Genomic DNA, 20,563 nt, shown 5'->3' on the forward strand with positions numbered 1-20,563 from the left:
AACTTTTCTAATCTGAAAGTCTATTTATCTATCTATCTATCTATCTATCTATCTATCTGTCTATCTGTCTGTCTGTCTGTCTGTCTGTCTGTCTGTCTGTCTGTCTGTCTGTCTGTCTGTCTGTCTGTCTATCTATCTATCTATCTATCTATCTATCTATCTATCTATCTATCTAAATAAATAAATAAATACACAACAATAGTAATTATTTAGTAATAATAATAATAATAATAATAATAACAACAACAATAATAATAAACATTATTATTATTGTTATAATCATCATTATTATTGTTATTATTACGGGCAGCATTGGTATTATAGGAGTTTGCGATCTTGGTGTATAGTTCAGAGGTAAAATCTCACCTGCAAAAAGGCTGAACAAGACTTGGACGGCCTACTATGACATGGCGAACTACACAGAGTAAATTGAAGGCTATATAATGTTTTAATGCTCTGTATAAATATTGTGGCTTGACTTGACTTCGCACTGATGACATTTGCACATAAAACATCCCTTTAACAGGAAAAGAACCTCTAGCAGAACCAGGCTAAGGGCAGGAAGTCATCTGCCTCAACTGGTTAGGGTGAGGGTAAAAGGGAGAGGGAAGAGGATAGCAGACAGAAAACAGACAAACAGCACATAAGAGAGCAATAAACACTGGGAAGGTCGGAGAGGTGAATAACAGCAAATGAGAACCATGTAGCTCTCACAGATACCTGCAGAGAGGACAAAACACAGTCCATCATAGAAAGTCCTCCAGCTGTTATGGCATTCAGCAGTATAAGTAAGGGACGTTTTGGGCCTATTCCTAATTGTAGAGACGGTGTCTGCCTCCTGGAGTTGATTCCTTAACAGAAGAGCATGATTTGCTTCTGGAAACTTCAGGAACCATCCATCCGTTCATCCATTTTCTGTACACCGCTTAATCCTCATTAGGTCATAGGGGGGCTATCCCACAAGCACACTCACATTCATGCCTACGGACAACTTAGAGTCACCAATCAACCTCAGCATGTTTTTGGACTCTGGGAGGAAGCAGGAGTACCTGGAGAAAACCCACGCATGCACAGGGAGAACATGCAAACTCCATGCAGAAAGATCCCAGGCCGAACTGGGGAACTTCTAGCCTCAAAGTGACGGTGCTAACCTCCGCGCCACCTTGCAGTCCCTTCAGGAACCAATATGACTGAAATCCAAGAGCAATGTGCTGTATTGGGATAATGTGGTAGAATAAATTCTATAACATATGACAAAGCTTAGTCCTTTGATTTCGTATGTGGGGAGAAATATTTTAAATTATGTCCTGGATTTTACATGGAACCAATGAAGAGAAGCTAATATGAGAGAAAAATGGTCTCTCTAGCTGGTTCCAGTCAGAACTCTCGCTGTAACATTTTGGATCAATTGGAGTTTTTTTCAGAGATGTATTAGGACATCCTGATCATCAGGAATTACAATAGTCCAGCCTTGAAGTATCAAATGCACAAAATAGTTTTTCATCATCACTCTGAGACAGGATGTTCTAGTTTTTTGACAAAATTACACAGGTAAGCAAAGGCCACCCTAGAGACTTATTTCATGTGTGACTTACAGCTCATATTCTGGTCAAAAATAACAATAAGGTTCCTCTCTGCCAACACCACTGAGAGAAATTCCAAGGTGAGATAACATGTTTCTGATGTCCATCCAGCTCATGTCCAGTGCAGTAAAATGTTTAAAATTTTTTTATCTAAAATATCTTGTAATGAAATGATTTATGTACAAAAACAACAATATGATAATAAATGATAAAGCATAGAGGCCCACACCTCTATCCAATCCACTCACCATAAAGCAAAATGTAGTTTTACAGCCTGGCCTTTACAGTTTTTGATAACATTATGCATATGGGACATATATGAATGTGCGTTTCATCAAATAATCATTGGATTGCTATACAATGATGATTTGATTATTTTTTTGTGAATGTTCTTTAAGAAAACATTAAAAGTTTTACTGATATATATGTAATGACTTTAGATATTTTTAGGATTTTTTTGGAAGATTTTTGCTATTTTTTTTTGAAAATATTTACAAGATTTTTCTTGCCATATTTGGGGATTTTTTTTTTTTTAAATAAAACTTTTAAGGAAAACTTTTAAGGAATTATTGGAATTTTCTTCCTGAAGTTTTTGGAAATTTTCAGAAATTTGGGTAATTTTTTTGCTGAATTTTTTGATTTTTTTCAGACAAGGAAAAAATATTTTTTGGTACCCATAAATGAAGACAACGTGAGGGTTAAGAAGTCCACCTGGATCACTAAGTGATAAGACACCAAAGCAGCTGGGCTTTTATCATAGACTTTTTGAATTGGTAGTACATAGCAAAAATTCTCAATAAAACATTTTAAATCCTACTGAACGTTTTTACTCTGTGCTGCACTTTATACTGCAGTGTGGCAGCAGCAAAGCAGAGCCAAAACAGAACATATTTCACACTGTCACCTCAGAGCAAGAAGGGTCGGGGTTTGATAACAGTCTCTTTCTGCGAGTTTGCATGTTCAGTGTGTGTTTGAGTTTATTTTTGGTAATCTGGGTTCCCTCCTACATTCCAGAGGAAGGTCAGGTGAACTGGAGACTCTAAATTACATCTAGTCTTTAATTTAAAAGTGTTTGTGATGCAGTTGAGTCTGGAGATACAAACATGGTTTAGGAGTTAGTGGGGATTTCACTGCAACAAGATAGAGTCTTAGAATAATAGGAATAAATCCACGAAGAGAAGAGGTTCTTATAAGAGAATAAGAAAACAAGTGCATTCTTAGTAATTTCCTCATAGTTTGCCATCACCAAACAAGTGGAGTACTGCAGGAGAAATTCACAGAGCAAGAAGTGGATACTAGAGATCATACAGTGTCCTTTTTTTTTTTTTTCCAAGAAATACATTTATAGTGATATTATTACTACATGGCACAACCCACCTGTCTGCTTTTCATTTAATCTGGCCACTGTTATCAACATACCTAATTGTCTCTCACAGTTCATTTTTTATTGCATTATGATACCATGGTGATATTTATGCTTTACGATCAGAGTGTAAACATTTGTAGTTGACTTTTAATTTTGTAAAATTTGTGGAGCCAATATATCATTGTGTGAAATTATTTATGTTTATTTTTAGCCCCCAAAAATCTGAAAATGGAACAGTACTCACCATTCAGGGCTGCACATGCTGCCTTTCAATAGATTTGATACCAGAATTGAAATTACAGCAAAGGTTACAGATGTTGACTGTCTTTCGACACATTACAGGCAGCAAATTAAAATCCTTTGAGCAAACTTCTACACCCACATTTGCACAAATTTAGCTCCTCAGATATGAGAATTATACTGAAGAATCACTTGTGTTTATGCATGCAACTGCCTCAATGTAAAATACATTGACAATGACGAAATCAGTAAACTAAATGCAGTAATATAGATTTTTTTTTAAGTGTATGGGGTGAATGAAAGAAATGGTAACCAAACAACTCAAGTTTCTTTTTTGAAAACTTTATTTCTATGAGACTTAATTCTCATTTCTCATGCTGTTCAGTCATCATGTAGGGCTTTTGGATTTCTGTAAAATGAACATAAAATTGACTGATATTTTTTTTATCACAGAGAAATCCCACCTGATTATCACATGAATACTGTTCCTACTGTGTATATTAAACCTTATTAGAAACCTAATTAATGACCTCAAAGATACATTTTAATAGAAGTCATGTTTCTATCATTAACAATATGTTATATTTTTACAGTTTCAATCAATTAAACCCGCATAAATGATCCTCAAACTGTCAACAGCCACTGTGTCTCCTTCAGGGAATCACATATTCACAGATGTACTTCTTCAAGCTGCGACACACCTCATCGTACCACTTTCCTTGTGCAGCCACTGAAAGAGCAACACAGCTCTCCTTTTTCGTTCCTGTGGGCTGCTTCTTGGAGCGATCCCAGTTGAAGTAGCTGACTGGCAGGCTGTTGACATCAACATACTGGCCTTCTTTCACTATGTCTGCCACACCGATCCAGAAGTCCTTGGATCCCGGGGCACTCCTCTTGGCATAGTCTCTCAGCTCATTGTTTTCCATCATGTCCCGTGGCGTTGCGAGAGTTCCTCCTTGTGCAATGCAGTCTTCATTTGCCTCATGGTAATGTTTGGGTTCCTCAATGGTGAGATAACACTTTCTGTGAGCTTTAATGCCCCGAAGACAGACTGAAAGCACAAAGCACTTGTCTCATGAGTGAACTGAATTGTAAAGATTAACCATTTTGCTGTTTAAAGAGGGAATAACCTCATTAATAGAAACATTCTCTAAATACATTTTACAATCTGTCACTGTGCAATTAAACCTTTTACTTTAGAGAAATTGGCTGGTGTGGGTGCTGATGCCCTCTACTGGTGATGAAGCTCACCAAAGAGTTCAAAATCTGGGTTTCAAATGACCAATTAGCTCTCAGCAATGTCCCACTCTTGCATGGCAGCTCAGTGGCCTAAATTAACAAGTAACATTAGGTAGTAATGTTGCAAACCAGACATCACATGAATAATTTATTACTTATGTTTTGCAGAAATCTTGTCATTAATCTTGCTGTATGAAATGAGGCCAGTACCTGTCTGCAGTGCCTGCATCTCTTTCAGTGAATTCACCTCCTGCCACAACTTCTCAAGCTGGGACTTCACATCATCGTCCTCTGCAGCTGCATCTCGATGAGGGGGCAGGAAGGAGAACGGGTCAGATAAACATCGGTGCAGAACACATCATTTATGAAACGGTGTGTGCGATTCGTGCAGCTACCTCCAGACTGACGGAATGAAACAGCCTTCCTGGTGCGAGGTGGACGGCTGGAGCAGAAGTGGAGCAAAGAGAGGCCGAGGACGAGGAAGACAGGGAGGACCAGACGTCCCATGTCTGAGGCCAGTGGATCCTGCAGCACAGGACTCAGTGGCACACCTTGTACTGCTGTGAGAGGAACTAAAAGCACTGTGGGCAGCTCAATATATACTGGCCCCTCTGTATTCCTTTCCTGCTTCTCTCCCTGCATTGGCTCCAGCGCTGTTTGTGTTTGTCCAAACATCAGGAGGAGGTGAGGAAGGCAAAAAAAGGGTGGAGGCAAATAATGCTTTCCTTGTTTCAAGTTATTTTTAGATAAATATTTACTCAGGACAAGGTGCACTCAGTAGTATTCCCTTTCATTTCACAAACAAACTGGAAGTTTATTGACTGCTTCACTATTACAGAATGTTCTTCATCCCATCCCCATCACGTTTGTGTTTGACATGCTTTTAGACAAGTAAAAAAACATTTTACACGTGGTGTCAAACCAGAATAAAGTGCTAACACTACCATGTCTGAACTGTCAAATGATACCACCCAACAGTGCAGTGAAATATAGAATTCAGTCTACATAAAAAAGAGGTTATTTCACAATTTTAACGTATAAAATTAAAATATTGCTGCTATGCCAATATAGCATATCTCTAATGCATCAATGACACAAATAGTTGTGTAATCTCTCAAAATAAAGCTACTATTAGACTCGTGGAAGTCCAGCTCCAAGCTTTGGTGGTTATTTTTAGAGTCAGATGTTGCATACAGATGGGAGGGGGGAGCTAAATAAGAAACAGCCCTCAGGCATATGGGCTCAGTATAGCCATACAAAACTCAAAACCAGTTCAAGTATGTTTTCCTCTTTTAGAGTCATTAAAGTTTTGTGAGCAATATTTTTCATTTAAATCTCTACAAAATTATGCATTTCCCCTCTGAGTGAAGTACTCTAGGATAATGTGTTCTAACCACACGTGGCTGTTAATTAAAAACTCTGCAACAGGTTTGTTAGTTGCAACGCATGATCCTCTGGACATGTGATGGTATATATTTCTGGAGCGAAAGAAATTCACACACTGAGCTAAGACCATAACACAATGAGAGAGTACTTTGCAGATAAATTTATTCAAGTAAACAGAGCTGTACTCAAAGAAAGTATACAACCAAAACGTGACAAAAAAGATACGACCACAGGTAAACCATAGTTCATAGGAAAGATTGTGAACACACTACAACACTGAAACACCTCTTTGCACACATTTTTCTTTTTTTTCTTTTTTACAAGGCAATATGAATACAAGAATTCAAAATCACACACACTCTCTCACTCTCACACACATAAACATACCTGACAATAGGTGTTAAAATCGTAGATGCATTTCCGAATTGTCCACATGTCATCATACTTATTTCCAAGTCTAGAAATCTATTTATTTAATCACTTCAGTGTTGCTGCGTCACTGTTTATCACTCAACTTAAAAGCATCCAGAGGTTACCTCTGTTACTTTTGCTGTTAGTAAGATGATCCATTTTTAATTTTAAAATGGCACAATTAGAAATCACTGACTTGTTTTGTTGTTTTTATCGTCGAGAAAATACTTTTTAGAGTGCACTCTGTGACAACCAATCAATATAAAACACACTGAGAAAGCAAGGCCAGGTAAATAGTGAAGATGAAATACTATGCAGTCTGCTTTAATGCTGATCAGTCATCTGAACAGGGGAGTATATTTGAACAAATCACAGATGTAGAGCAAAGCAGGGCTTGTCAAGTAAAACACAGTGTTGCTCAAACCTAAGTCAGCCTGCCTTTGCACACCAGTTTGCTGTAAAAGTAATTCATCTTGAAGTCTTATGGCACTTTTGTTGTGAGGCACCAGCAAGTAAACAACTTTGGTCAGACAAGCAAAGGAGAGACTCCACAAACCTTGAACTGCAGTCTGACTGACTACTTTATGCTCAAGAAAATCCAGGATTTATGACTGTGTTTTTTCCTTTTGCTTTTACTTATACTCTGCAAAATTTTGATGCAGATATAAATTTAACCTCCTAAACCTTACATTTGGCCTGTTTTACTTCAGCGTCAGTTTGTTTGTGAGCTGACAATAAATGTAAAACAGTGTGGTGTTGGGCATTACCAAATGTAATTTATTCAAGTTTTCAGTGTACAGTTCAGTTGGAAAAATAAGTCCTCAATCCAATAACATACTATAAAGGAGCTCTGGTGGCGCCACGGGTTCCTCTTATGATCAGGTGAGGAGGATTTTTTAAATAGTTTACACACCAACTGTCATATTTCGCTTAAAAATACTGTTTTGTTTGTTCAATGTGAACTTCGTATGAGGAAAGTATTTCAAGTATTAAACACTCACTTGTAGCTCAAAGGCACTGGTGATCCCATATAATTACAAATTTGGCCACTGAGAATAAAATATCATGCAAATATCTACACAAACGCTTTTCTACATCTCCTGACTTGCACATCATTTGTTGTAACACTATAATTCACTTACTTCATCAAAAGCATCAAAATACTGGGGACATTTTCTCAAACTTATTTCAGGTGCCCTTGTTGTATAATTGCAAGACGTGAGAATTAAATGATACTTTTTCGGTTCTGTAAAATGTTTAGACATGTTAGCTTGTTGCTGTATATGGCACTTATGTGTGTTACTGCGACTATTTTCAAGGTTGCTAATCATAAAGTGGTAGCTGGTCAGAAGGTTTAAATGCTTAATCAGTCTGTTGCTAATTCAATAAACTGCTCGAAGATGAAATTAACTATAAAATTAACAAACCTATTGGCTAGCATAACATTACTTCATAGGACAGCAAAGACTATAACACTATTTTGAGGATGACTATTCTATATGTCACCTGGGTGACAAACAGGGTGTTATTCTTCATCATATTCTTCAAAGGGTGACAGACAAGAGGCACAAACATTTACTGTACATGCATACATTTATGCATACATGCACACAGCACATGCGTACATACATACATACATACATACACACTTGTGTGTGGTTGTGTTCCTCTGCGGTGAGTCTGTGCAGCCTGTCCAGTCTCTATGTGTGTTGCAGTGGGTTTTGTTGGGTCTAATGGATGAAAGGCATTCGCTCCTTGCTGTCGTTGTCTCCCTCAGGCTCCTCTTCTTCCTCTCCTGCTTCACTGGTCTCCGTGCTGTCGCTGGCCATCTAGTGGAAGAATATTAATCATCTATCAATATCTGTTTACTGTGAAAATCAAATCAGGTGATACAGTGAATGTGTAGATGAGCCCTCTGCTGATGGGCTGCTGTATTCAGTCTATACTTTCACTCAGAGCTTGTTGATCTCGAGTTTTACTAGGTCTAATCACATCGACTGCTACAAAGGAAGAGGAAATTCTATTGACTGCTCCCTTTGGATCTTGAGTTGACCTGAAAATGTAAAACGTAACTATTTATCACCAATAAACACACAGCAAGTCCGCAAGAATATTAGCAATGTTGTAAAAATTAAGCACAGAGGAGGAAAGGAAAGCTCTGTTGTACATAGCATCCTGCCTACAAGTATTTCCATGGTATATTTTCTAGAAAACATGCTCTACAAATGCTACACAAGTAAAATAAGGGAGATTTTCTCTAATTTTTTTAATAGCTTGATACAACTCTCCTGAACTCACTTTGTACTGTGTGTTCTGTGTCAGTTTATTGTCGTCTTGACCCTGGATTATCGCTGTTATGTGGCTTTCCTTCGTAAATTAATAACTTCATGAGCTTTTTTTGATTAATATTTATCCAATCTGGAATCTAGATCAAATAACTAATTAACTAAGCAAGTTAGATGCTGCAACTCTATATCATACTTTCACATTGCGTTCAACAGGACAGCATATAAAATATCTGTGGTGTCATGTTCAATTTATAAATGCTATTTTATGTTGATGTTTTTTTCAGTACAGTAAGATGCCAGACAGACAGGTAATTTAGCTTAGTTACTTTAAAACCATTCGATCAGCCACCCTTATTGTACACATGTAAAAGGCTGTTGCATTAGCTGGTGTAAAAACTGTAAATCTCTGTAGAACTGAACCCTGCAACTCTTTCGATCAATCCATATGAAGGAATTAAACTACTTAACATCCCTTGATGTCTTGTGAAAGCTTCTAGCTATATGGCAGTTAAGAAACAATAAGAAACACACTTTAAAATTGCACTTGTTACCAGAGGTGTGGGCGATTTCTCGACATCCAGAATGAGTTTTCCTATGTTGCCTCTGTCATGAATTCTCTGCATGGCTTCTTTTACCTGTGAATAAAACATAACATTGAGTCCTTTTTAACAACCTGAAGAGTTCCTAGTTTCAACCTGTAAAAATGACACAATTATTTCCATCATAAGTATTTCCTGTAAAATGTTTTGGTTGAACAATTTTAATTTAGCATCAAATTAATTTGTGGCCAGTGTAGATCATTTGAACCAACGGAAGGTCAGGAAATCTTTGAAAGCTTTTGTTGTGGAACAGTTTTAGACTGATACATCCATGTTCACTCCTGATTGTTGAGCAGACAAAAAAAAGAGCCCTGTGAAACCAAATTTATTTTCAGTGATTTGTAAAAACAGATTTGATGTGTAAAAAATTGTTCAAAATAGTATAATAACCAAGAGTGTTTTGAAATTTTTGAATGGCGCAGAGCTTTTAACAATAAAAGCTTTCCAACAGAGAGTGCTGTAACTCGGGGGAAAAAAAAGAAACACCTGCTGAAAAACAATCTTTTGCTGACTGAATCCACACAAAGACACTGTTGGAATAATTTCCCGGTTATTACAGACGCAGGGCCACGTTTTCAGAACAGCTATATTATAAGTTTCCTCTGTGAGGAGCATTAACAGCCTTAATGCTTACTAAACGATGCTGACTCACTCTGCTGGGCAACGTTTGACATCACAATCAACAACTCAGTGGCTGCAGTAATGATGCAAGGAGATTTTCATTAAGCACACAAGTATACTGCTTCATTCTACTTGTGATTGTGAGAACAATATAGTCTGTAAATCAAAGATTTGATTAACCATCTCGCAGAGCGGAGTGGGATTGTGTAATAAATAAAAGATGCGAATAATAAACATTTCTGCAGCTTCCGAAGACATTTTATATTCACATACAAGGTTAAAGTGAATTACGTCCTGACAAATTAAATTATTTTAAGATTCTGTAAAAAAATCTTACATCAACATAACAGTCATGAGCTCTGAGAATATATTATATCATCTTGATGTTTTATTTTTATTAGTATGAATGAAGTATAGAATAACTTTATAGTAGCTGTAGCAAAGATGGTGATGTAAAAATGACGAACCTCCCTATGACTTACTGATTCACTTTTTAAAACTGATTTAGGCAGTGAGAGTTTTCACTGTCTGTAAGGGCAGAAAAATATAAATTCTGAAGAAGCTAAATGGAATTCTATGGAACAATGGATATGTACTTCAAATCGAAACACTGTAGACTCAACCAGTCTGTTAAACTGTTGTATAACAGTATTTCTTGACATCTAAACTGCAAAAACATTTCAACATTAAAAAGAGTACAGCCAAAGTCTGCAGACAGGGCTATTAAACAGTCTGCCCACAAAATGACCAGACTTCTGCCGTCAGGTTGTTTGTGGAAACAACTGTCCTCAACACATTTTCATAGAATTTGACATTTAGTCAAAGTCAACAAACCTATTGCTAGATGCACACTCCTGAGAACGACAGTATGTCTGAATACTTTGAGGCTGTGTGATTGTTGTGGCTATCACACAGGCACAACAATCACACTTGTCCAGCACTTTGCTACAAACTGCCATTTTAAGGAAATGTGAGATCTGGCCCAAATTGAAGTTCATCTGCAGTCTAATTTCGACGAGCAAGATGGTGGACGAATACAAGCATGGAAACTGTAAACACCGTCCTGATTTTCTCCAACTCTACACAACATGACATTCAGCCATCAAGCTGCTGTTGTGAACAGCACCCCAGTGATTACATCACGGTAGAATAGAAGTGGAGTCTCCGTGGTTTGCACTTGTGCAAAAATAATGGATTTGCATGAAAACAATGAACACTCAATCCTCCAAAACCACATTAAGCAGCTGCTTGTGTTGGCAGCTCCAAATGGCATGGAGAGATTTGTTTCACATATTTTAAAAGTGACAGTTCATATCATAGCAAAAGCATGTCCACTGACACCAATGAATCAAGCTTTACATCTCATTAATGTTCTATTTTTGAATAGTTTTCATGTTGTAAACTAATAGTGAAGCTTCACAGTAATGGACCACCTGTTGTTAACTATTCCCTGCATTTCTTATTGCTCTGTGTCGCCATCAAGTTGTCATGAGAATAATAAAAGTAAAGTTTGTTGTAGCATGCCAGACTGTCCAAATTCTTTTGCCTTCAACTGTGCCACTATTTTGATTCTTGTTTTAATGTGGCATGTCCAACAACAATTCCTACAACATACACAGCAGGTCAAAAATGTACACAGTCAAACATTGGTGCAACTCATTAAAGGTTTTCTGACTCATAAAGTTTACACACCATAAAAGATTACTCAGGATGCCATACCCTGCTTTCTCATTACAGTCCACACAGACACAAGTGAATGTATGCCTCTTTGTCTGAAAGTGTCACAAGCATTCAATTGTGAAAAGAAATCAAGCCAAGAGCAAAATTAGGTCAGAAACTTGTCCAGCACTTTGCTGCTAGCCAGCACCTTTTAGGAGAGATGGGATAAGTTCCACTTACATTTTGAGTGAATAAAGCCTTTGTGTACAATAACCAATGATCACTGTGATAAATTAATGTGGCTTCATTTTTATTTTCAGTATCCTCAGCAGCATTCACCAAAGAACCCCAAGTGATAAAGCCTAATTAATGTTTTACTTACAACTACCATCGGTCACAAAACCTCACGTTATTCAGTCCCAGTCTCACATATTCTCCAACGTTTCATTCCAGACAGAAAGGTTGCCATGCTCAGCATGTAAACTAACACCTTATAAATTCTCCTTCCAGGCAAACAGATGAGTGAAGTAAGCTGTGCCCCTGACACTACGGCCCACGCCATCCTCCCCTCTAATGAGATTCTTCATGGGCAATGGTTCCAATGAATGGACTGAACAATCTGCCAAAGTTTAATGACAACAGTACATGGGAAGTTTCCCATGAGAAATGAAAATCTGAAGACAGTAATGATTTCATTATTACTTTGCTCTCTCTTTCTGATTGTATATTTTAAGTTCAGAATGACTCGTAGTAGCTTCTACTTATGCATTACTTGCACTGCTTCAGCTTTTATCAAAATTTTTTAAACATTTTTTGAAGTGAAACAAAGGCCAAGAATAAACTTTCAATTTGTTACTTTATGAATATGTATTACGTCTAAAAGGCATAATTTTAAAGTCTCTTCACACCCACATACATTTTTCACTTATTCATTCATAAATACATGAGGTCACCAAACTTCCTGAACCAATACTAATTCTACCCAACTGTGGTGTTCTGTCTGCTGAAGGCTCTGCAGGTACATGTGGTCCATGATGTGGGCAATCAAAGGAAAGAAATCATGTATATAAAAAGACAAAGAAGCTGCTTCATTTAAGAGGCCAGCATGGGTCAAACGTGCATTGATTAGACCTGCATCATACATGACTCTGCTGTATGAAAGTGGTATTTGAGTTTCCATCAGACACAGATACTACCCCTACATTGTCCCATAGGTGTCTGAAGAGCAGTTTTGAAGCTCATGGTATCTGATTCTCCTTAACGTCCAGGACACATGAGCAAAGAGGTGAGTGTGGCCTAATACAATTTATTTGGGTGAGTTATATAAAATTCACACTCTCTACAGTTGTTGTGAAAGGGGAAACTAGACATCCATCCATCCATTATCTATACACCGGGGGGGGGGGGGAGTCTATCCCAGTTGACTTAGGGCGAAGGCAGGGGACACCCTGGATAGGTCACCAGTCTATCACAGAACTACATATAGAGACAAACAATCACACTCAGACCTACAGACAATCTAGGATTACCTATTAACGTCAGCATGTTTTTGGACTGTGGGACGAAGCCGGAGTACCCGGAGAAAACCCACGTATGCACAGGGAGAACATGGAAACCCCATGCAGAAAGATCCCGGGACGGCAGGAACACAAACCAGGGATCTTCTAGCTGCAAGGTGACAGTGCTAACCACCATGTCACTGTGCAGCCCAAAACTAGACATAGACACCAAAATCGTTTTTTGTACCAGCCTGCAAACATGAGTATTTATTTGGTATTTTAAAGTTATTTGGTGCTGTAAAGTTGGAGAATGTAACATGGGTGTATATGCACAGATTCGCCTTTGGAGCCAGCCTCAAGTGGCCATTTGAGGAACTGCAGTTGTTTTTGGTTTCTTTTTCAGCCCCAAAGGTTGAGTTTGGTACCTACTGAGATGTGAAGAGCTAAGGGCCCACAAAAGGGCCTCGGTGTCTATTGAAAACTGACAGCCTCAACATGTTGGGGTCTCAGAGAACACACAACTAATGAAACTGTTAAATTCTAATAGTGTGTCCAAACATTTCCTACCAATACCGGTGAGCAATGCCCACCTGAACACAACTATTATGTAAAGACTGCTAGACACAGTTGTTTTCTCCACAGTGTCTTATAAATAGGTCCAAAGCCAATAATTTAAATGTCATGATTAGATGAGGTATGCATCTCCTTTACAAAGATTTCCCAGAACTACTGACTGAAGGGAGACTTAAAGAGTCTGTAGCAATCAAGAGTGAAGTGATTGATGTATGGCCTGCCGGGCTTTGTGTGGGTGTGCAATAATTGTGGAACAGGAAGATGCAACCTACCCACCATCTGTGGAAAAATGTCCAAGAACAGCTGACAATGTCCCACAGAAAGCAGCAGTAGCAAACAACAGATTATATGCTGTCCAGGATATTTGCATAAAATCCTCTTAAATCATTCCTGGCATCTCCGATTATGTTACTACTGTAATCAGATCATTTTTAATTTGATCAGCATTGACCTCACTGTCTTCGCTCTCTTGTGGCTCCAGGCTCTTACCTCCTCCAGCGCCCACAAGGAGTCCACTACAGGCTTGATCTTCTTTTGTTCATAGAGACACAAGAGTTTGTCCATCACTGATTTCACAAGGCTACATCTCCCTTGTTTGAAGAGGAGGTTGAGGAGCGAAAACCCAGCTATGACTTTGTTCTCCTCGTATAGTTTAATGGGATTCACCTTCTCCACCTGCCACCACTGGAGAGAAAGCAAACAAGAATGACACGTTCATCTCAAATGGCTCATTTGTGTATGTTTCATTTGTCATGAACTTTAATTCACTGAGTAGATACACGGTACTGTTTCCTTCAAATATTGATGACAGACTGTATCTCTGACTCACAGATTTTGCAAAGCTGAAGAAACTCTTTGTTTCCCCAGTCACCATGTTTGATGCGCCTGAAAAAACAAAAATAAAGGGATTGCTGTATGCTGGACAGAAGTGACGTGTCAATAATAGGCAGCCATGAAGCATGAATGGTGAGGTGGGGGAGGATCAGTTGGCACCTTTAGACCCTTAGATCTGTGCAAGCATGCCTTTGCACATATTCAGTATAACTACAACTAATGAATTAATATCTCTCTGTTGCTGTTACTTGATTCATGAGGTTTGACAGGAACTGCAGTAATTAGCAGAGATCAGATAAAAATGCAAGTAGCGAAGGACAACACAGTTTATTTGCAAACTCCAGAGTATCTCATTCAAATTAGCATTACTATTTTGCAACTGCTCCTGTTCCTAACATACTGAATGAATGCAAGGCTTTTACTTAAAGGAACTGCACAACACTATGGTAAATTAGCTTTTTTGATACCACTCTTATACCCGCATTCTAAAAATGAAGCTTTAGCCAGGAGACAGTTAGCTTAGTTTAGAATACAGAGTGGAAACAACTAGTCTGACTCTGTTCAAAGATATCAGAATCTACAAGCACCTCTAAAGCTTGTTTAATCTGCATTAAAAAAAATCTAAAGTACACAAACGTCAGTTTCCGCTTTAACAAAGTTTGCTAGATTATTTTTAGGACAGGAACTGTGACTTGAGAATGATTTTGATCTTCTCATCTGACCCCCAGTAAGAAGCATGTATGAGTATTTATCAAAATATGAAAATGGCTTCTTTAGCAAAATGATGCCAATAAAATTTAGTTATTTTCACTTAGAAAATAATAAATGCAAAGACACAGCAACAGTGTAAGTGTTTTGTCCCCACCATAGAGGATGTAAGTTCCCAGTGGCTTCAGCAGGCTCAGTCCTTTCCCTGTGTTCTCCCCACACAGGCAGTCGAGCACAACGTCCACTCCTTCTGGACAGATCCTAAAACATCACGAGCAAAACAGTGAGGTCCTCTCATAAACGAGCTAAAGTACTGACTATACATTATAATAATATTATCTATCTATCTATCTATCTATCTATCTATCTATCTATCTATCTATCTATCTATCTATCTATCTATCTATCTATCTATCTATCTATCTATCTATCTATCTATCTATCTATTCATCTATCTATCTATCTATCTATCTATCTATCTATCTATCTATCTATCTATCTATCTATCTATCTATCTATCTATCTACCTATATTTACACTAATGCTCAAAAGTTTGGAGTCACTTAGAAATGTCCTTATGACTATTCTAGCTGGAAACAGCTGATTTTTAATGGAATATCTCCATAGGGGTACAGAGAAACATTTCCAGCAACCATCACTCCTGTGTTCTAATGCTACATTGTGTTAGCTAATGGTGATGAAAGGCTAATTGATGATTAGAAAACCCTTGTGTTATTATGTTAGCACATGAAAAAAGTGTGAGTTTTCACGGAAAACATGAAATTGTCTGGGTGATCCCAAACTTTTTAACAGTGGTGTATATAGAAATTGTTTTGTCTATCGGCTATCCAAAATCCGAAAATGTCCAGGTAGTTTCGTAGAGTCCAAGCTGATGTCTTAAAATGTCTTGCGTTAGGTTTACAATTACATAAAACAGAGTTCTAACATTGGAGAAACTCCAAACAGAGAGAGTTAGGGAGAGAATGGTTAGAGTTTTGATTTATATATATAAAAAAACATTTTTAGCTGAAAACATTAGTCAATAAAGTGATGCATCCGTTGACAGGAAGTTCATTTGCAAGAATTTTAAGCTCAAAACAAACAAATAATCACTTTTGTTTTTTGATGTTATTTTCAACTTTTGACAAGACATCACTCTGAGCTTTAGGACATTATTAATACCATTTTTCACAAATTTCTAGCATTTTCTATCTTGAAAATAGCCACAAGATCCATCTATAATGGAAAAAAAAGCACAACTTAATGTTCTGAATACCCACCAATCAGTTAATCTACTATGAGTTTCAGTTGTAAATATACTTTGACAAGTTCATCTACAAAAATACTGAGTGAAATAAATTAAATATATTGTGTGAAATAAAGCAACATTTGAGAAATATGGCTGCATCACCTTGTTTATGACTGTGAGCAGTAAATATAAAAAGGCAAAACATATTCTATGAGTCCATATATTCAGCCTGTGATTCATACTCTGGCGCAGCTTCAGGTTTTGTCTAATCACGGATTCATAAGATATCAGCACTGATTCTCTGGAGTATTACCCTGAGAAAAAGTTGCAGTTTGCAGCCCACGTTTTTTTAGTTTGACTCTGCCTACGATTTTCTTATACAGAGATTATTGATGTTTTGCAGTGCCCACATTACTCTTCATCGTTAACAAATTCTATATTTTGTTAAAAAAAAAAAAAAACATTGGTGGTCTTATCGCAGACAGAATCCATGAGAGAGAAAAAAGTCTGCCATAAATGAGACTCATTAAAGGAACAGATCTAAAAAAACTAAAGGCATGTCATTATCAAGGGAACCATAATTCCTTGCTTTCTGCCTTGTGGCCCTGAACACCTGCTTGGCTGAACTGCTTGGTGGTCTTGTGATTCCCATGGATTTTGCCTTTTGTAAAAACACTAATTTAATTGTACTTTGTACTTGATCCTGGGAGGAATGTGTGGGCCAGAGAGATGAAAGGCATAATAATCCACTACCACTGCTGATATGTAGGCAGAAAGCATGAGACATCAATTTGTAAAGACGCTATTTGAATCTCCATGTATTATAATGTGACAAATAAAGTTGTACAACATCTCTTGTATATACGGTGCATCTACACTGGGTATACAAAAGCCACAAATGATAGTAAATAACTGCTGAAGCTCTGTGATGCAGGAGGCCATGCGGTGATGGAGTCATCGAAAGCTTAGCAACATCTTTAGAACGAGATTAATCAAACTTTACAGCAAAAACTGTAAACCTGTGGCTAACTGCATCCCATCTAATGCAGTGTCTGCTGCAAGTGCTTTTCTTTGTAGCGTAAACTGGCTTACAGCATGCTGTGTTGTCAATGGAATGTGTAGGGTATCGCTGCGCAGCCCTAATTGGCTCAGTTGTTCCACGTTGCCGGTGCAGACCTCCACCCTACACAATGTTGCTGCTCTCTGAGACGAGCTGGGAGTTGCCATGGGGACCAGTGCCACGCAAGTCCAAATGAGACAGCCGGTAACATCTGCATCCTTGCACAGACCTCTACCCTCAGCAAAGTCCACGTTATTGCATTAGGTAACATGTATAAGTCCAGCAAGATGATGCTCTCAGTTTCAGTTTAATATAATAAACCGCTACAGAGATACATCACGCGAAATTAAATGCACACTCTTCTGCTTTAAAAAGGACAAACTTTGCATGCTTACTTTTTGACTTCTTGTATGTAGTCAACATTTCTGTCAAAGAGGTGAGTCACAGAGTCTCTGATGGCTGCGTGTTTGAAACATGAGGCGATCCCAAACACAGTGACATTAGGCACAGTGGAGCACAGCTGAGCCACAGCTTGACCCTGAAAATAATCACAGTTACAACAATTTATCAAAGCCTGAGAGCACAAACAATAACAGCAAATGGATCACAAAAAGCAACAGAAGCCACTGTGACACAGTAAAGATGCATCCAGGCGGAGTAGCAGCTTAAAATCGAGGTTGCATTAATTGTAATTATGCTTTTTAAAACTAGTTATAAAACCTATTACCATTTTAAAAAATGATTAAGTATGTTTTAGTCAGTCCAAAACTTTAATTACTAAGAGATGTTAAAGTTTTAGACAGAAATAATTTGAAATCCAGTATATATTTTCATTTTGCACTTTCACATTAACAACAAACATCAGCTATATTGAGAGTTTGATTGAATTGTTTTGTGCAATATACATACAGGACACAGACTTACTACACCACCTCCTGCTGAGTGAACCAACACTGACATCCCCTCCCGCAGACTGGCAACCTCAAACAGCATCATATAAGCCGCCACAAAGTTCAGGGAAAACGCTGCAGCCTCAGCAAACGTCATTTCATCTGGCATCTTGTAGACAAAATCCACCGGTGTGCAAACCACCTCTGCCCAGGCATTGTAATTGACAAAAGCCATAACTCTGTCGCCTATCTGAAAGAAACATGGTAGAGTAGCAGGATTACAAGGATGTACTGACGTGAAACAATCATGTGGCTCCAGAGCGGGGGCGTTATTTGAACAGTAGATTATGGATTAACGCTAATGTATTTCTCTTTGTTGTTCTTACAGCACGTTTCCATCTGCATCACCATCATTCTTGGTTTGCAGATTCTGCGCTTCTGGCTGCATTTAGTCATAATAAATCACCACATTAGCAACCTGTAATTTCACTAACCTCAAATCCCTTTGTGCTTTCACCCAGTGACTCTACTATTCCAGAGCATTCAAATCCAGGGACAAGGGGGGGTTTTGGAGGATTATCAACAGTCCCCTGACGTACCATCAAATCCAGGAAATTCAAGCCACTGCAACAAGGAATAATTAGCACTTTAGTGTTTGTTGACATTAAATCCATCTCAGTTTAATATTTCCATTAAAATCATGCCCCTGAACTGTCTCTGACCCCTGACAGCCATTTAACACCAAATATCCAGTATGAGCTGTTTAAAAGATTTAGGTAGTACCCAGCTCTATTTATTTCATTATTATCAGCAGTGAGGCACAGGCTATTCCTCTGAGGATACAAGGCCAGATTCAACAAATATTCTCCACTGAACAAAATGGAATGCACTTTTAATTTCCCTAAACTGTGAGTTTGTGAAAACTGGCTGCAATCTGGGATGCACTAACCTGATAAATATTATGTAAACTGATTGGTTATAGCCTAGAAATTGTGATCTAATATGCCTGAATCTGACTGAGTGACGCTGGCATCAGTTTTTGCTTGTTTTGAACGGGCTTCAGGCAACCAACCCTCTTGTACTAGAAAAAGACCTGTGGCTTCATGACTGCGAATTTCACAGCAACATGTGCGTTCACACTTGAAAAAAAAATACAGAGCAAGTGAGAGTACAACGCCAGATCACAGCTCAGATGCTAAGTGCAAATTATAGATATTACTGATATTGCCATATTTACCATGCTTTGACGCGGATCTTCACTTCACCATCCTGAGGCTCGGGCATTGCCTTCTTGGTTACCTTGAGTTTGTTGAGACCTCCAAAACCTGCCAGTATTACCGCTCGCATTTCTTTGGCGTTGCCAGACGATTCCACATTTTCTAATCCTTTGCCCACGTTTTTGTCTATCATGAACTCGGTTTCCTCAGTCATATCAGCTCCTTCTTTTGCCATGTCGGAGACCAGCTGCTCTCTGCCTCTCGATCCGCCTCTCGACCGCTGCTTCTTGGTACTGATGTGGTGTTTGCAGCCTGAACACAGACAGGCGCTCTATGGATCCACAGTGGAGACTACAGCCTCACCGTCTGCTGTTTTATTCACTCGTGCAACAACAACAAAAAAACACAACTCAAGTCCTTAATAGTATACACGTGTTTTTTGTTTTTAAAGTCACAGAGATGCTGATTAATGCAACAAAAGTTCGCTATTTCTATGATCGGGTGAATATTTCATCTTTGTGCATCACCTTTCCTCTTGCAGCATAAAGTGCACCATCTGCTGGTGAGCTGTGTGCAAAACTTTATTTATGTTAAAGTATCAATGAAACTCATGCATACCTGCATTAATGCACCTATTAAATTCTGCAGTCTTGCTTCCTGCTGCAACCTTACATCGGGTGTGATGCCTTCAGGTGCTGGCAAATTTACGGAACAACCAGGTAGTTGCTTAAACTTCCAGTGAATGGAGAAAATCAAATCAAGAGATAAAGCTCAACTAAGACGCAAAACAGAAACAGGGAAGTAGACAAGAAAGATTAAGGTGGTGTATTTAGTAATATGTGTTTTGGAAATTGCACATTATAAGTCTTCGCTTTTGCAAGCGGAAGTAACCTTAAACAAGAAATACCAAGTTGCACTGGGGGTTCCAACATTATCCTGCTTTATAGCTTATGTTTTCTTACATTTTGGACATTTCGGTACGCCGAATTTGCTATTAACACCCCATTTCCCCTTCTACTTGAAGATGTACGGATAAATCTTGCTGAATTACTTTGGTAACTGAATAAACCTTTTAAATCTGGACATTTCCAGGCAGTTCTGAAAGGCCCTACTCCGTGCATCGTTGTACGTTAGCTTGTAT

The 20,563-nt window shown here is 38.2% G+C and overlaps 2 protein-coding genes across 4 annotated transcripts; both read right to left on the minus strand.

Annotated features, from left to right (window-relative positions):
- Positions 1-3,515: 3,515 nt before the first annotated feature.
- clec3a (C-type lectin domain family 3, member A) lies at positions 3,516-5,085 on the minus strand. Of its 2 annotated transcripts, none has more exons than XM_023273289.3 (3): positions 4,824-5,085; positions 4,639-4,725; positions 3,516-4,240 (listed from the first exon to the last, which is right to left on the minus strand). In XM_023273289.3, the coding sequence occupies exons 1-3, from the start codon at positions 5,068-5,070 to the stop codon at positions 3,843-3,845; spliced, it is 732 nt and encodes a 243-aa protein (XP_023129057.2). In that variant the 5' UTR covers positions 5,071-5,085; the 3' UTR covers positions 3,516-3,842. The 2 variants fall into 2 exon arrangements, with proteins under 2 accessions (XP_023129057.2, XP_023129056.2); XM_023273288.3 differs by having other exon boundaries at positions 4,639-4,731.
- An 873-nt stretch (positions 5,086-5,958) lies between these two features.
- Positions 5,959-20,013, minus strand: vat1l (vesicle amine transport 1-like). 2 transcript variants are annotated; one of them, XM_035949534.2, is made up of 9 exons: positions 19,443-20,013; positions 18,700-18,829; positions 18,225-18,455; positions 17,711-17,853; positions 15,164-15,267; positions 14,294-14,349; positions 13,954-14,148; positions 9,065-9,148; positions 5,959-8,054 (listed from the first exon to the last, which is right to left on the minus strand). In XM_035949534.2, the coding sequence occupies exons 1-9, from the start codon at positions 19,655-19,657 to the stop codon at positions 7,956-7,958; spliced, it is 1,257 nt and encodes a 418-aa protein (XP_035805427.1). In that variant the 5' UTR covers positions 19,658-20,013; the 3' UTR covers positions 5,959-7,955. The 2 variants fall into 2 exon arrangements, with proteins under 2 accessions (XP_035805427.1, XP_035805428.1); XM_035949535.2 differs by having other exon boundaries at positions 18,240-18,455; positions 19,443-19,963.
- Between the last annotated feature and the right edge of the window lie 550 nt (positions 20,014-20,563).

The sequence above is a fragment of the Amphiprion ocellaris genome, chromosome 1 (assembly GCF_022539595.1).
Source record: "Amphiprion ocellaris isolate individual 3 ecotype Okinawa chromosome 1, ASM2253959v1, whole genome shotgun sequence".
Taxonomy (NCBI): domain Eukaryota; kingdom Metazoa; phylum Chordata; class Actinopteri; family Pomacentridae; genus Amphiprion; species Amphiprion ocellaris.

Excerpts from the sequence above, each read along its gene's own strand:
- clec3a (XM_023273288.3), bottom strand. The coding sequence starts at position 5,070 with ATGCAGGGAGAGAAGCAGGAAAGGAATACAGAGGGGCCAGTATATATT. Across the intron at positions 4,732-4,823 it reads TTCATTCCGTCAGTCTGGAG|ATGCAGCTGCAGAGGACGAT; the intron begins GTAGCTGCACGA and ends CCCCTCATCGAG. Across the intron at positions 4,241-4,638 it reads GATGCAGGCACTGCAGACAG|TCTGTCTTCGGGGCATTAAA; the intron begins GTACTGGCCTCA and ends TTGTGCTTTCAG.
- vat1l (XM_035949534.2), bottom strand. The coding sequence starts at position 19,657 with ATGGCAAAAGAAGGAGCTGATATGACTGAGGAAACCGAGTTCATGATA. Across the intron at positions 9,149-13,953 it reads CCTTGTGGGCGCTGGAGGAG|GTAAAAGAAGCCATGCAGAG; the intron begins GTAAGAGCCTGG and ends TTTTATTCACAG. Across the intron at positions 8,055-9,064 it reads AGAAATCGCCCACACCTCTG|ATGGCCAGCGACAGCACGGA; the intron begins GTAACAAGTGCA and ends TTCTTCCACTAG.